The sequence below is a fragment of the Falco punctatus genome, assembly GCF_963210335.1.
Source record: "Falco punctatus genome assembly, chromosome: 7".
NCBI classification, from domain to species: Eukaryota; Metazoa; Chordata; class Aves; order Falconiformes; family Falconidae; genus Falco; species Falco punctatus.
Genome location: NC_137587.1, coordinates 46,009,841 through 46,022,393, shown reverse-complemented (window position 1 = coordinate 46,022,393; position 12,553 = coordinate 46,009,841). Strand labels below are relative to the sequence as shown.

General features: G+C 39.0%; 1 protein-coding gene across 3 annotated transcripts in view; it reads right to left on the bottom strand.

Annotated features, from left to right (window-relative positions):
• Positions 1 to 12,553, bottom strand: part of MAP4K5 (mitogen-activated protein kinase kinase kinase kinase 5) — a 76,917-nt gene that overhangs the window by 24,968 nt on the left and 39,396 nt on the right. For all 3 annotated transcript variants that reach the window (XM_080397068.1, XM_080397067.1, XM_080397069.1), the window contains 11 exons: positions 10,660 to 10,750; positions 9,433 to 9,497; positions 8,216 to 8,271; positions 6,922 to 6,969; positions 6,788 to 6,830; positions 5,031 to 5,103; positions 3,961 to 4,092; positions 3,358 to 3,420; positions 2,001 to 2,082; positions 1,242 to 1,358; positions 829 to 907 (listed from right to left, as the gene is read on the bottom strand). In XM_080397068.1, the coding sequence (XP_080253194.1) occupies positions 829 to 907; positions 1,242 to 1,358; positions 2,001 to 2,082; positions 3,358 to 3,420; positions 3,961 to 4,092; positions 5,031 to 5,103; positions 6,788 to 6,830; positions 6,922 to 6,969; positions 8,216 to 8,271; positions 9,433 to 9,497; positions 10,660 to 10,750 (849 nt within the window). The remainder of the gene's footprint in view (positions 1 to 828; positions 908 to 1,241; positions 1,359 to 2,000; positions 2,083 to 3,357; positions 3,421 to 3,960; positions 4,093 to 5,030; positions 5,104 to 6,787; positions 6,831 to 6,921; positions 6,970 to 8,215; positions 8,272 to 9,432; positions 9,498 to 10,659; positions 10,751 to 12,553) is intronic.

Genomic DNA, 12,553 nt, shown 5'->3' with positions numbered 1-12,553 from the left:
AGAAAGAAACAGACCAAAGTAAATACCAAGTCATTACGTGAAAGTACTCTAAAATGTAACTGCGTAACCACACGTTACTTTTAATATATGTGAAAGAGAAGAAAAGAGGCCTTTTAACAGCAAGCTTCCTAAAGTGCAATGTACATGATGCAGAGGAGCAGACAGCACTGGCACTACAAAAGACATCTGTCCAAACCTGAAGAAGGCTCGTTTCTACCCTCAAAATTTCAACTTAGATCCCACTAAGTAGTGTGTTAGTATCATTTTTAAAATAAAAGTTTGTATTAAAAGAAAATGCATTATGTTAACATGCACTCTGGTCAGGACAGCTATTGCAATCACAGGTGTTCCACCACAGTCAAGAAAAGGTTTCACTTACAAACTTGAAACAAGGTGCAAACACAAAATGCTGCATTTTTTCTGTATTTTCTCATCACGACACCCAATATACTCATGTGAAAAGATGCCCTCCTAATTATAAACTTGCTCTCATTTTTTGATGTTTGCAAGTTATTAGTGTCTTTGCTGTTTTAGTAAGGCTGCATGGCCTGATAGAAATCACAGAGCTGAAAGGCTATGCTGGTCATGCAAGGTTTCAACATGAACATTACAATGCAGCAATGAAACAGAATGAAACAGCAGAAAAAGACACAACTTTTGATTTTGGAAAAATTTTACTGAAGATTCATGTGTGTATGCTGTTTCTTCTGGCTTCGTTCCCCAAATGTGCCAACAGCAGAAGAGACTTTTCAGAGCGCACAACAAGAGAATGACGCTGACAGAAGCAAACAAACATGACACAAATGGCAAGCCACATCAGGAACTTACAGTTGGTCTCCGAGGCTGTTCTTTCTGTTCTGATGTTCCTGTTCATTGAACGAATTGTATGGCGGACAACGGAGTGAGGCTGCAGGGGTTATAGACAAAAAAGCTGAGATAAGTCACGCAGCTTTCTGTTGGATTTCAATCACCAATCAAACCGACAAGGAGGAAGAATAGCTGTTGCAGTCACACACTGTAACACGCACTGCCTTTGTCCTAGCCATGCACAGGATCCTTCTGTCCACCCACGGTGTAAGCATGACAAGCGCTGCAGTAGTATTTCCCAGCTTCTCCTGCATGGTAACTCTAAAGATGTTGGAGCAGTGCCCCCGTCAAGCTGCAACCTTATGTTCCCAAAGCAAAGCAGGGCATTTAAACCGTAGTTTTACTTAAAGGCAGAATATGAAAGATGTTCTCACCTCAAAATCATCATCATCAACGTCACTGTAGTGTGCATGGTTGTCAGGATTATTGACTTTGTCCAACAGCTCAACTGCTAAAGATCTTGAAAGACCAGGCTGCCCTACAAAGCTATGCTAGAACCGCAGAAAAGAACAAGTTATAATAGGCAACTGATATGCAACTTCATTAATAAACATACAATATAGAACGTTACTGAATTTTGCCTGCTTTCTGGGGGTGTGAATATTTCTTGAATGACTCCTTAACAGCTAGACTTTCTAACACCTCCATAAGGATGGAAGCGCCACACTTTGCCACTTGTAAATTGGAAATAAAACTTCAAGTCAAACAAACGATTACACCTTAACTTCACTTTTCACAAGTAGTCCAGTTGAGTTTAGGAAGGCAGAAGTAGATACAAGAGCAACTGCAAAAGACGTCCATTTTCTGTTTGGGTGACTGGAAGGGTCAGTGTCTCCACAGCTATATCTAAGAGGCCAAGACACCCGCTTACAAAAAGGACAAGGCTGAAGATAGAACATGAAGCAAATGCATGTAACTGGTGCTACCAAAAATTGTATAAATATCTTGATACTGCACAAAACCTTGCTCCTTCCTGCAGCTGACCAATGTCTCTTTCCTTCATTCAGATTCCACCACCCGTGTTGTAAGAACAGAACAAGAAAATTGTTCCAGTTTGGTTTCCTATTGATCTGTTGCTTACTTTGAAGCAAGAGATCTCTTACTGATGTCTCTAAATGTTTCAAGTCACTTACCGAAAGGAGTCTATCTGCTGTCGGTCTCTTCTTTGGATTTTTTGTAAGTGCTATTTTGACAAAATTATGGAATGTTGACGACCTTTAAAGAAAAATGAGGGTTTACGTTTAATTTTTCTGCGAAGTTAGTTTTGATTTTAACACACTTGCTAAACAGATTACAAAAGGTTGTGCTAAATTAGAATGTCGTCCAGGTACCTCATCTCAGGTTTGAATAACTACATTTCCAAGTTAACAAAATAGGGAAAAAACCCTTTTGATCCATGGAACTTGCATGGAAAACGTTTTAGTACAGAAAATAAACCAAACATGTATGGCGCTATTTTAACTTTTTCCAGTTTCAATTGTTATGGAATTAGGTATCAGAAATACAAATTGTGAATTCTGTATGCAGTAAACCCTCAAAATCTATGCAAACCTGCAAGTTTCACTATCCTTGGCTACAGGTAGGGAAATAAAACACAAAGTTCTACACAGAGACTCAACTTACTCTTTAAAATGTTTGGTTGCTATTTTCAGAAAAATTTAGGTGGCTTTGTCATATCACCTCTTTTAGATCCAAATTACGACTTGATGTTATGACTGGACCTACAATTTCTCATGCATTTTTCTTGCAATTGCATTTGTGCTAGCATGTCTCTATGGGGACGATATTAGTCCAATATCAGCTTGCTTTCAACTCTGGTTACAAAATACATCTCCTCTTTTAGTCTTAGCATCTGAGGCAGCGGCACTGGAGAAGCACACTGGCTGTGGTTTTGCTGAGCAGTTTCAATACAGGGAACAGGTACTTAAGTGTGTTTTCCCCTCTCCTCTAGCACGCATCTGCCCACCCTAACACCTCGAGGTAGTAAGATTGTACAGCAGCATCATGAGCAAAAAATCCTGCATATCAGTATTGGTTTGAGTCTCATAAATAAAACGTTAGTAAATGTGGTACAAAATCTTGCAGGCACTAGGCAGCTATCACAGGTTAAAGCAATCATGGAAGGATTAACCGATTACTTGTCCCACTGACAGTAGCAAATACCCTATAATAGGAATTAAGGGGAAAGGATGAAAATAGTTTTTCTCCCTAGAACATACAAAGTGATCCCTCTGGATCACTGGCAAGGATCAATTTACACAGGTAGTGCTGGCCTGCTGCTGGACCTTAACCCCCTTGTTTCCTTTCAGACACCTAGAAAAACCAACTAGCTGTTTCTCAGTGAAACTTCCTGTAAGTGAAATCACCTCTCAGGTTGCTAAGTTCAAAATTAGCACACACCATTTTTCACTGCCACCCTTCTTCAACAACGACAAATAGTTTTTTCATGTTATCTACAAAATATTGAACAATGGAAAGAGTTTAACCTACCATTTTGCTTTTTCCTTTAGCTTTGGTGGTTGGAAATTACTTTTTGACATTAAAAACAAAGCCCTAAATGTAAAGGAAGAATAATTTTATTATATGGTAAAAAAAAAATGAATTTCATTCCAATATCTAAACACTTTAGATTAGTACTTTACAGTAAGAATCATACTGATTACACTGGATTATAATGTATACTGCGTTAGAGTACAGACATAGTCAAGGTGTTGATTTTCTTACCTTTAAATAAAATCTATCACCATGCATAATCCTGCTAAACATTAGGCTACAGCTTCTCCAGTGATTTACTATCTAGTGATAGTAAATCTGTACCTGTTCTTATTCAGATTGTTGATGACACTAGAAAGGTTTTTTTCTATGTAAATAATTAAAACATTTTGGTTATAATTTCAATTATAAATTTTAGTCTTTAGGTTCAGACTGATGCCTTAAAACTAGCTGCAGCTCATGCAGAAAGCAGATGTTTGCTGAAGGAATCCTAGCATGAGTTTCTATGTCCGAGCTAGGGAGAAGGTTAAACTATATTGGAACAGTCCCTCTGGGACTGAAGAGGGTCCTGCAGATAAGCAAGCTCCCCAGCCAGCAGACCTCATCGGGTGAAGATCAAACATGGGTGGCTGAAGTTCTGCAAGTTCGATCGCTGTTATGCCGACTGCCCAGATATCGCAGAGCTGGTTATATCCACCATTCTTTTCCACTGCGGCAACTTCTGGGGCCATCCTTTAAAAACAAAGGCACCGTTCACTGACAGCACCATCCAATGCTGAACAGTACCCACACGTGGGAGGCACAGAGCATATCACATAGCCCTAGAGCAGAAGCCCCCACAAAGACTGTAAGTCAGGGAAAAGCCTGACCTCTCCCTCCCCTCACCCAGCAATAGCCAGCGGGCCATGCAGAGGTGACATGTTCTGCCCGAGGTCATAGGCTGGACAGCAGCACTAGGAATAGAACCAATCTCATGATGCCTGATGAAATGCTTTAATGACCAGATAATCTTCCTGCCTTCAGTCTTCCTCCTCCAACAGGATAAAGAGGGCAGTGAACAATTAAAAGCCACTGTCTGGATTAAGCTGTACATATCCATTCAGCCTATACCAAGAATACCACCCTAGGCATCTCAACTGCATCAGAATAATGCCAGAAACCAACAGCAGTTAAACCGCACATATAATCCAACTCAAGATTTACAATTATATATTTGCACATTAAACGTCGTCTTGCACAGACATTAATCAGTAGAGATGATTAAAAGATAGTTTAACATCTGTTTTTCTTCACAATTCTTTCTTCACAGAAAGCAAAAAAGACATTGTTTACTTTATTCACTAGAAGTGTAAGAAGTAACTGAGAAACTAGAGTGACCATTAGGTATCCAGAAAAAGGGAAAAACGTTCTGCATTAATAAATTTGTGAGAAAAAAGTAATCCTGCCTCAAATATCATGAGGTAGCTTATGTTGCACTTATGTAGCTTATGTCAGCACTTCCCAGACTTTCACCCTTTGAGCATTTTACTTGGAAGAAAGGGCATCTATGCAATTGCTATACGTATGTTTAAAAAAATGTGTGTATACTTCAGCATGTGTATTTTAGAATTCTTGGCATAAATACAGACTTAGCTTTGCATACCATCATAGCAATCAAAGTAGTTTATTACCAGTAAGGGGTACCAATAAATGATTTCCTCTTCGCAATGGTGGCTGTTATTTTTGCTGCTACACCAAAGTCAGCTGGAAAATAAAATTATCATAGACTCAGAAATCTCATCCAAATTAAAAATTCATTAAGCATCAACAAAGATTAACAATGAGATCAGCTACTGTCTTCACTGACATGACTTCAAAATGAAAAGTTTAGTTTCTACATACAGCTCTTCATGATCCTGTTTCTCTCCCAACTATTTTTCCATCTTGCAATACAGCAACCAAGCAACCTCACAAAATTTAGTGGACATTTAATTTAATATTCAAGAGGAAAAACAGCATCATGCTTTGGAAACTGTATTATTTCTGTGTTCCTTATGAAGGAACTGTGGGGAGCCATCTGTTCTCATTTCTGGCAACTGTCATGGGGACAATAATCCCCTGCTCTCAGAGCTTCAGATAATCAGGTGGTCTTGCAGAGCCAAAAATCATTTAAGTCCTTTTTATTTTCATTGCATTTGTAGTATGATAGCTGGAGGATAATTGTGGGCAAATCTAACTAGCTTAGCAGGCAAAAGGAAGGTATCAGTGTGTAACCCAAGTTTAATGCAGTTAGTGGAATCTCCTATCAGTTTCAAGGCTTTATTCTTTCTTTTTTTTTTTCTTTTTTTTTTTCCCTTTCTTCTTTTCTTCTCCTTTAAAAAGCCATACTTTCCTACACAGCACTCTTGGTTCACCACAGAAGGGTAAATGTTGAACCACACAGCTTTTCTGAAGAGCAGCAATGCAGCTAATGCACAAGTGCCCCGATTCCAACACTGGACAGAGTAAGACAATGAGCATCATCCCAACCTTTCTCCCAGATGTCTGCTCCCTACTTCCTGCAGAGCCCTAACTACACACAGGCTTCTGTGAAGTGAGGCATCAGACAGTGTGATAGGGGGCTCGAAGGCAGCACACTCAGATAACAAGAGATTCAGCCTGTTTGTGCCGCCTAAATGCAAAGTGTCACTGGAGGAAGCCAGTAATAGACATCTCTCTGAATTTTCATCTGCAGACCTCAGCACACTTGCAAAGGAGGAGAGTTTCCTCTTCTTCACCCAACGTCACACACTGGGCTAGAAACACAGCCAGGGTCAGACCCCACTTTTCCACAGGCTGCCAGACTCAGTAGACTGTCTCACACAGTGGATCCTTGGAGGCTCTGAGAGAGAACTGCCATTCTGGCTAGGAACAAAGATGTTGATACCCAGGTAACCCCAACCTGGCAAATTCCATGGAAACCTGGGAGGCTTCAAGGTTTGGTGGTTGAAAAAAGAAATTATCTGTAACTTCTTGATAGAATGCTACACTTCTCATCTCATATGTACACGAGGATACATGCATTCGATCATCAACTATTGCCCCAAATAAGAAAAAGAACATCCTACAGTGCAGCACCAAAAGGTTCATGCCACTGAGAACAGCATCTAATAAACTTGACCGCAACAATACAGCAGATGTGCTGTATTATGCTTTATCATTTGTAGTAGCTCAGCCTTTGCTGTGCATATGAATGTTCAACACAAAAAAAATCCTTACAAAAGCTGAATATTCTTCTTGGGAGGCACGGTCTCAGTGTTCTGGTTATTTTTTTTGTCTTAATGAAATTATAAAAGTAAAAGGCAACTGGCTAAATCAAAGTATCCCAGCTGGTACTGTACCTTTTGATTGATTAAATTAAAATGTTCCTATTTGCTCATTGTCTTATTATTAAATTCAGGCAACTTACCTAATTTGACATCTCCATGGTCTGTCAGTAGAATATTTGCACCCTAAGTCACAATAAATAGAAAGTTAAAAATCTTCAAGAATAATTTTCTGCACTAGAAAGTTTAAGATAAGTTTCTCAGAGTTCCAAGTTACCTTTATATCTCTATGCATTTTGCCCTTCACATGCAAATAAGCAAGACCCTGGAAATAAGAGAGACACAACGTGTCATTTTTCTCTTTGTTAACACACTACACTACAAAGCCAATTCCATTTCATAAATTTAAATTACTCAATGTATTTTATTTGAAAGTGGAGAAATTTGAGATTCACGGAGAAGAGGTACACTGAATTCTGTTCCTCATCTCTCCCAGCTCCAGCCAACACACATGAAGACTCACTCAAACCAATCATGGTGTAACATTTTACATAGATCTACGTGTATTTTCAAAACAAACCTCAAGATACATCACCTTTTCCCTTTACTAAAATTAACTATATTTTTGAAGTCCTGAAGGTTTCAACAAGCAGGTGTTTAGCCTTTAAGCTGTCCTTCCAGCAATACAAGTTTCTGCAGCAGAGATCAGGAACAGAACTGCCAAGCAGATTAGTTCACTGGTTTACACCCCTGCTTCTAGCAGTGACCAGTTCAGCCACAGCTTCAGGGAAAGGTGCTCATCCCCACGATTCTCTCACATAATCATGGATACGCAGAGCAGGGAAAGAAAAGTTCCTTTAAGAAACAAGCTGCCTGCATCATCTTATCTTGTATTTCTACAGTTATTAGCAATCAAAAAATCAAAGAGAATTTTAGTCATCTGGTTGCAGTGTTTTTCCTCTACAAATTATTATAATTTACTGCCACAGATCAAGCGGGCAGTTTAAAATATGCCTTTTCCCACCCACCCCACCCCCCTCTCTCTCCATTCCTTAGCTACTTACCCTGCTTACTAGGTATTATCTGTTTTCTGCAAAGAGATTAAAAAATTCATCCTAAACAACAGCTGCACTGAACTGTGTTAGAACAATGGATGAAAAGAGCCCAGACAACACTGTGGTCACAACCTGCACAGATCTTTCTTCCACTGCTTCCCTGAAACCAACAGGCTCACTGAAGAAAAAGGAGCAGGACTGAGGTTCAGTATTTTGGTCTTACAGCGGGATCCACAGAGACATCTACTCTTGCGTACATTCCTTTGTAAATGACAGCACAGAAGCAGCACTGTTCTGACAATGATTTTAAGCTAACATTTGAACTACATTACTGGCATTTCTTGCTGATTTTTATTTACAATATGGAAACTAAGATTAACCGTGGTTAATTGGTTTTAGCTAGATTCCCAATGCTTCAAATGTGATAGTACTGTAGAGCTTTTTTAAATCATCTTTGGTATCTACTTTCTATACATGGAGCAAAGACTTTATCGTATACCTGAACTAGTACAGTACCTGTAAAGTTTCTCTGCACACATATGCAATTTGTAACTCTGAGAGAGGTCCTGTTACTGAAAATAAAGATTTAAAAAAGTGTAAGTCCACAAAACACAACACATAAATAACACTGTGAAGCAGCCAAAAAGCAGCATCTCCATGCAAAAGTTAAAAGACTGATTTTACATCAACTGTATTTTACATTGAGCTGAAAAGAAGGTTTTGTTTGCTTCCTTTACAGAAAGGCTTTCTGTAAAAAAACCCCAAACAAACCAACAGCACAGTAACAGAAGACAATACCCACAGAGAGAAGAAAATCTGTTTCCACAGAAATCCAATTATCATCTTACAAGTGACTTTGCAGTAATGTAATATGCTGTATTCTGAGGAAGGTAAAAAAACAACAGTGACTTCTGCTAATTTTTGGTATTAGAAATGGTAATGTTCTATACTAGGGGCTTATGGGTCTTGGAATTGTTTTAAAGCTATTTGTACTAACTGGCTGAAAAATAAAGCAGAAAGAGCTCTGGTATTCAAAAACTCCACGTTACCATTTAAAGGCAGAGCAAGTCCTCAGAACTGCTTTTCCAACAAATCCTTCAACATAATCAACAGCTCTAGGTGAAACTTCAGAGGGGAAAATAATAATAACAGAGCAGTATGCTATTGCACAGGAACAGGAATAGAAGTAATTTTTACCCTTTAAATATCAAATTTGAGTATTTCCCGGTGAAAACTGCCTCCTCACACCATGCATAGTCTCAATATCCAATTAGTGTGATTTCTGGTTGTGAACTTTTTTCCACCCCTTCAGAAAGCAGATAACCTGCTTCTGCGCATGGCGTTGAGAGGCACTGGCTGAGAGAAGCGAAGATGCAGGTGAGCTCCCAGTGTACAGCAACTGCAGTTACTGAAGAGCTCTCCACTGCAGTAACTCAAGCTCTTTGGGTCAGTCCTCTAAGCACTGTGGAGAACAACAGTGTGATGATTACAAAAATAAAGCATGTTCCGCACTAGACTGCGAGGGTATTAGCCCAAAATGACTGTCACCATATTTGAAATGTGCTCTCAACAAAACTTGTCAACTGTTACTAAAAAACACTGTTTGTGCCCTAAGAAAAAAACATGTGCAGTGCGTGGCCAGTACCAACCCCATTAGTTTGCTTATTATTTATTTTTCTTCTTTGCAGAAAGCTTCCAAAAGGTACAAACGTTAAAAGAAAGTTTCACAGTACCATGGTATATATCTTGGAGGGATCCCCCACCGCAGTATTCCATGCATATCCACAGCTTCTCACGGCTATCAAAAGAAAGTTAAAACACAGGCATCAGAAGCTGATTGATCTGTATACAGAACAGAGTTAATGATTATTTAACTTAATTCCTATTGGCCTTGATCACACACTGTTAAAAATACACATTCTGATACACGACTAGCAGTTACACATTTTACATGTTATTAATGACCTCAATATATTTTCTCACTTATCAAAATGAAAATTTTACACCAAAGTCACTGAGAAGTCTTTAAACATTATCAAACCTAAAAGGCGTTACTTGTAACTGACCTCCTAACTGCAACAGAGCACATGCTGAAGAAACACCCGATGTTCATCTGCTATCAGCAAGATTACACTAGACAACACACTAAACCCACAGTTCTGATCTTACATTGAAATTACCTAATTATATCTAAAAAACTCTTCATGGCCTCCAAAAGGGGCACTGGGGATTTAGAAATTTAGCCATTTTGTTCCAGCTAAAGTCCATTTGGGTTGTATAGATTATTTAAAAAATGCAGATCTCCAAGAAATCTCAAGATGAAGCCTTGTAGAAAAAGACCAAGCAGGCGAAGTAGTGAAATATATCCCCACAGAACCAACTGATAAATGGCGAAGTTCCACAAAAACGGACAATATTCCCCAACTTTCTGTATAACATTTAACGTGTGCACTTGAAGATGCAGCCAGCTGGCATCACCTTGTTTCTGCCTCTCAGTACATCGCATCTGTTACACCAGAACTATGAAAAATGTTATTACCAGCAGCCCATTTAGTGTTTGCTCCTACAACTTGCTGGCTATACTTCCACAGCACACATGACTACCATTAAATAAAAAAATCTAAAAGCAATTATGCTCTAGATAAATAACAAGATAGTTTTATATTACATCTGATAAAATTTTAAAATTCTGACAAGCAAGTGAGTAAGATTGGATATGTTGCAAGAGTCTCTAGGGGAAAAGTTTCTCTTCCTAGTGATAAAAATATTCCAGTCTTTTGGCCAGCAGAGAAAACAAAGTATTAGTCACTTTTTTAAAAAAAAAAGAAAAAAAGCTAACTGGGAACCAAAGGGACTTCAACCTAAAGAAGAACATTGAGAAAGGATATAAGTACTTAACTAGACTGAGCACTGTTTTAGGAAAGAACCAGCAGAAATGCAGGTATAAAAATGGGGTTTACCTGAGATAGCTCCCAAAATAGGCAACTATGTTGCAGTGTTTGCATTCTTTAACCATATATATTTCTTGCTGTATCAATGAAAAGTCATCTCCTGAAAAAACAGGAAGCAGCCACAGTTACATCACACACAACTGAACACTCAAGAAGTTCTGAAGGTAGTCAAACAACTCGTAAAAACAAGACATTGGCCTGGAGAGTTGCTAAGCCCTTCATGAGGGTTTTCTAGCACGCCAGCTGGTTCTGCAACTGTTATCTACATACACCATCGTTTCAGTTTGCATTCTTTATTATATCTGTTGCACGAGGCACAATATTTCTTGAAGACCAACAGAGAAGGGCTGGCCCGGTGGCCTGAACATGATCCATCAGTTAGGACAGCTCAGCAAACACCGGGACTGCTCTGAAGAAGCAGCAAAGCGATCCCACAGAGGGACAGGAGCACATGAGAATGTGCAGGAGCGGTTTTCTGTATAGCAGCACCTGTAGAGCCATCAGACAGCCCCAGCTGGAGCTAAGCTGGCTTTACTGGGACACAGTGCTCACAGCACACGGGTTGCAGCAACCGAAAAATTGCTGCAAGCTGATTCCAGAGTCCCCTGCCTGAAACCAGAAGAGATCATATACCACGGGCTCTTTATTAAAAGTGTTTCATTTCAAAACAACTCTGATCGAGCATATGGCCTGTACGCCCACACAGCCACTGCTGACTCAGAAGAGAAGCACAGAGTCTTCAACATGGACTACCCTGTCATGAGTGCATTTTTGGACAAGGACAGCTACATAAGCACATCTGCATATCCTAAATATCCTTTGCCCAAAAAAAAAAAAAAAAAAAAAAAAAATCTATTGCAAAATATATTATGACCAGAGCAAGTGCCTGGCATGTTTCCACCACTTTAATCTAAAAGGGTAAAAGCTGTCATAAATTAAAAAAAATAATTTTCTAGATGCAGTGAAGCAAACTAAAATATCTGAGAGCTAGGAAAAACACTGGTATACTTTTATTAAATCCATTCACAGAATTTGTAAACAGAGGATCAGCTGGCTCTGGAGGATCAGCCTGAACACCAGCAGTGACAAGTCAAATAACACATTTTAATAAATAAACAAATAAATAAATATTTGTGTGTGTGTGAGATCACAAAGCAGACAGACGACTAGGATGACCCAGCAGGCTGATCTTTGCAATGCTGCTCTTCAGAGGGAGGCTGCCATGCTCCAATGATGTTATTACCTTTATTTTTCCTTTGGCATGAACAAAACTGTAACAGCTCATAAGACATGAAAGACTAGAATTTAGAAAAAGGTTTCAGGTTTTAGATAAAATGCTGCTCCAGACAACGCGGTAGCTACTGTGTTCTTTCAAGGAAAAGACTGCTTTGTATGTTTACTTTTGTTTAAAGTTTCACTAGTAAAAGTTATCTCCTACTTTCAAAATCGGGAATGTACAACCCAGAAAACATGTACTGCTCCCCTTGATTTATAAGATTTTTGACAAGTCCAAGAGGTCTCAAGCACAGCCGTAAATTCTCATTGGATTCTTCACATGTTTATTTAACAAGTGACAGCTATTATTCTTATTTAAATAACTAATAACTCTTATTTAAATAGCTAATATTCTTAATAACCTCTTTAAAAACAGATAGTTTTATTCGCTGTGCTTTGAAGCCACTTCCCCAAGCAACGGTGTGACTGGTGGCCACAGGTCCCACTGCAGCCAGTACCGGGATACAGCCCACCCGGCATATACGATCCCTTTGGAAACCCCGCTCTCCATTCACACACCGGTACATGGTAGATGTTTACAGATACAGCAAAAGAAATGCCAATTTGATATAACGATTTCCAAATTATGACAACCTTCATGTCTCAATGATTACCTGACTTTTACTTA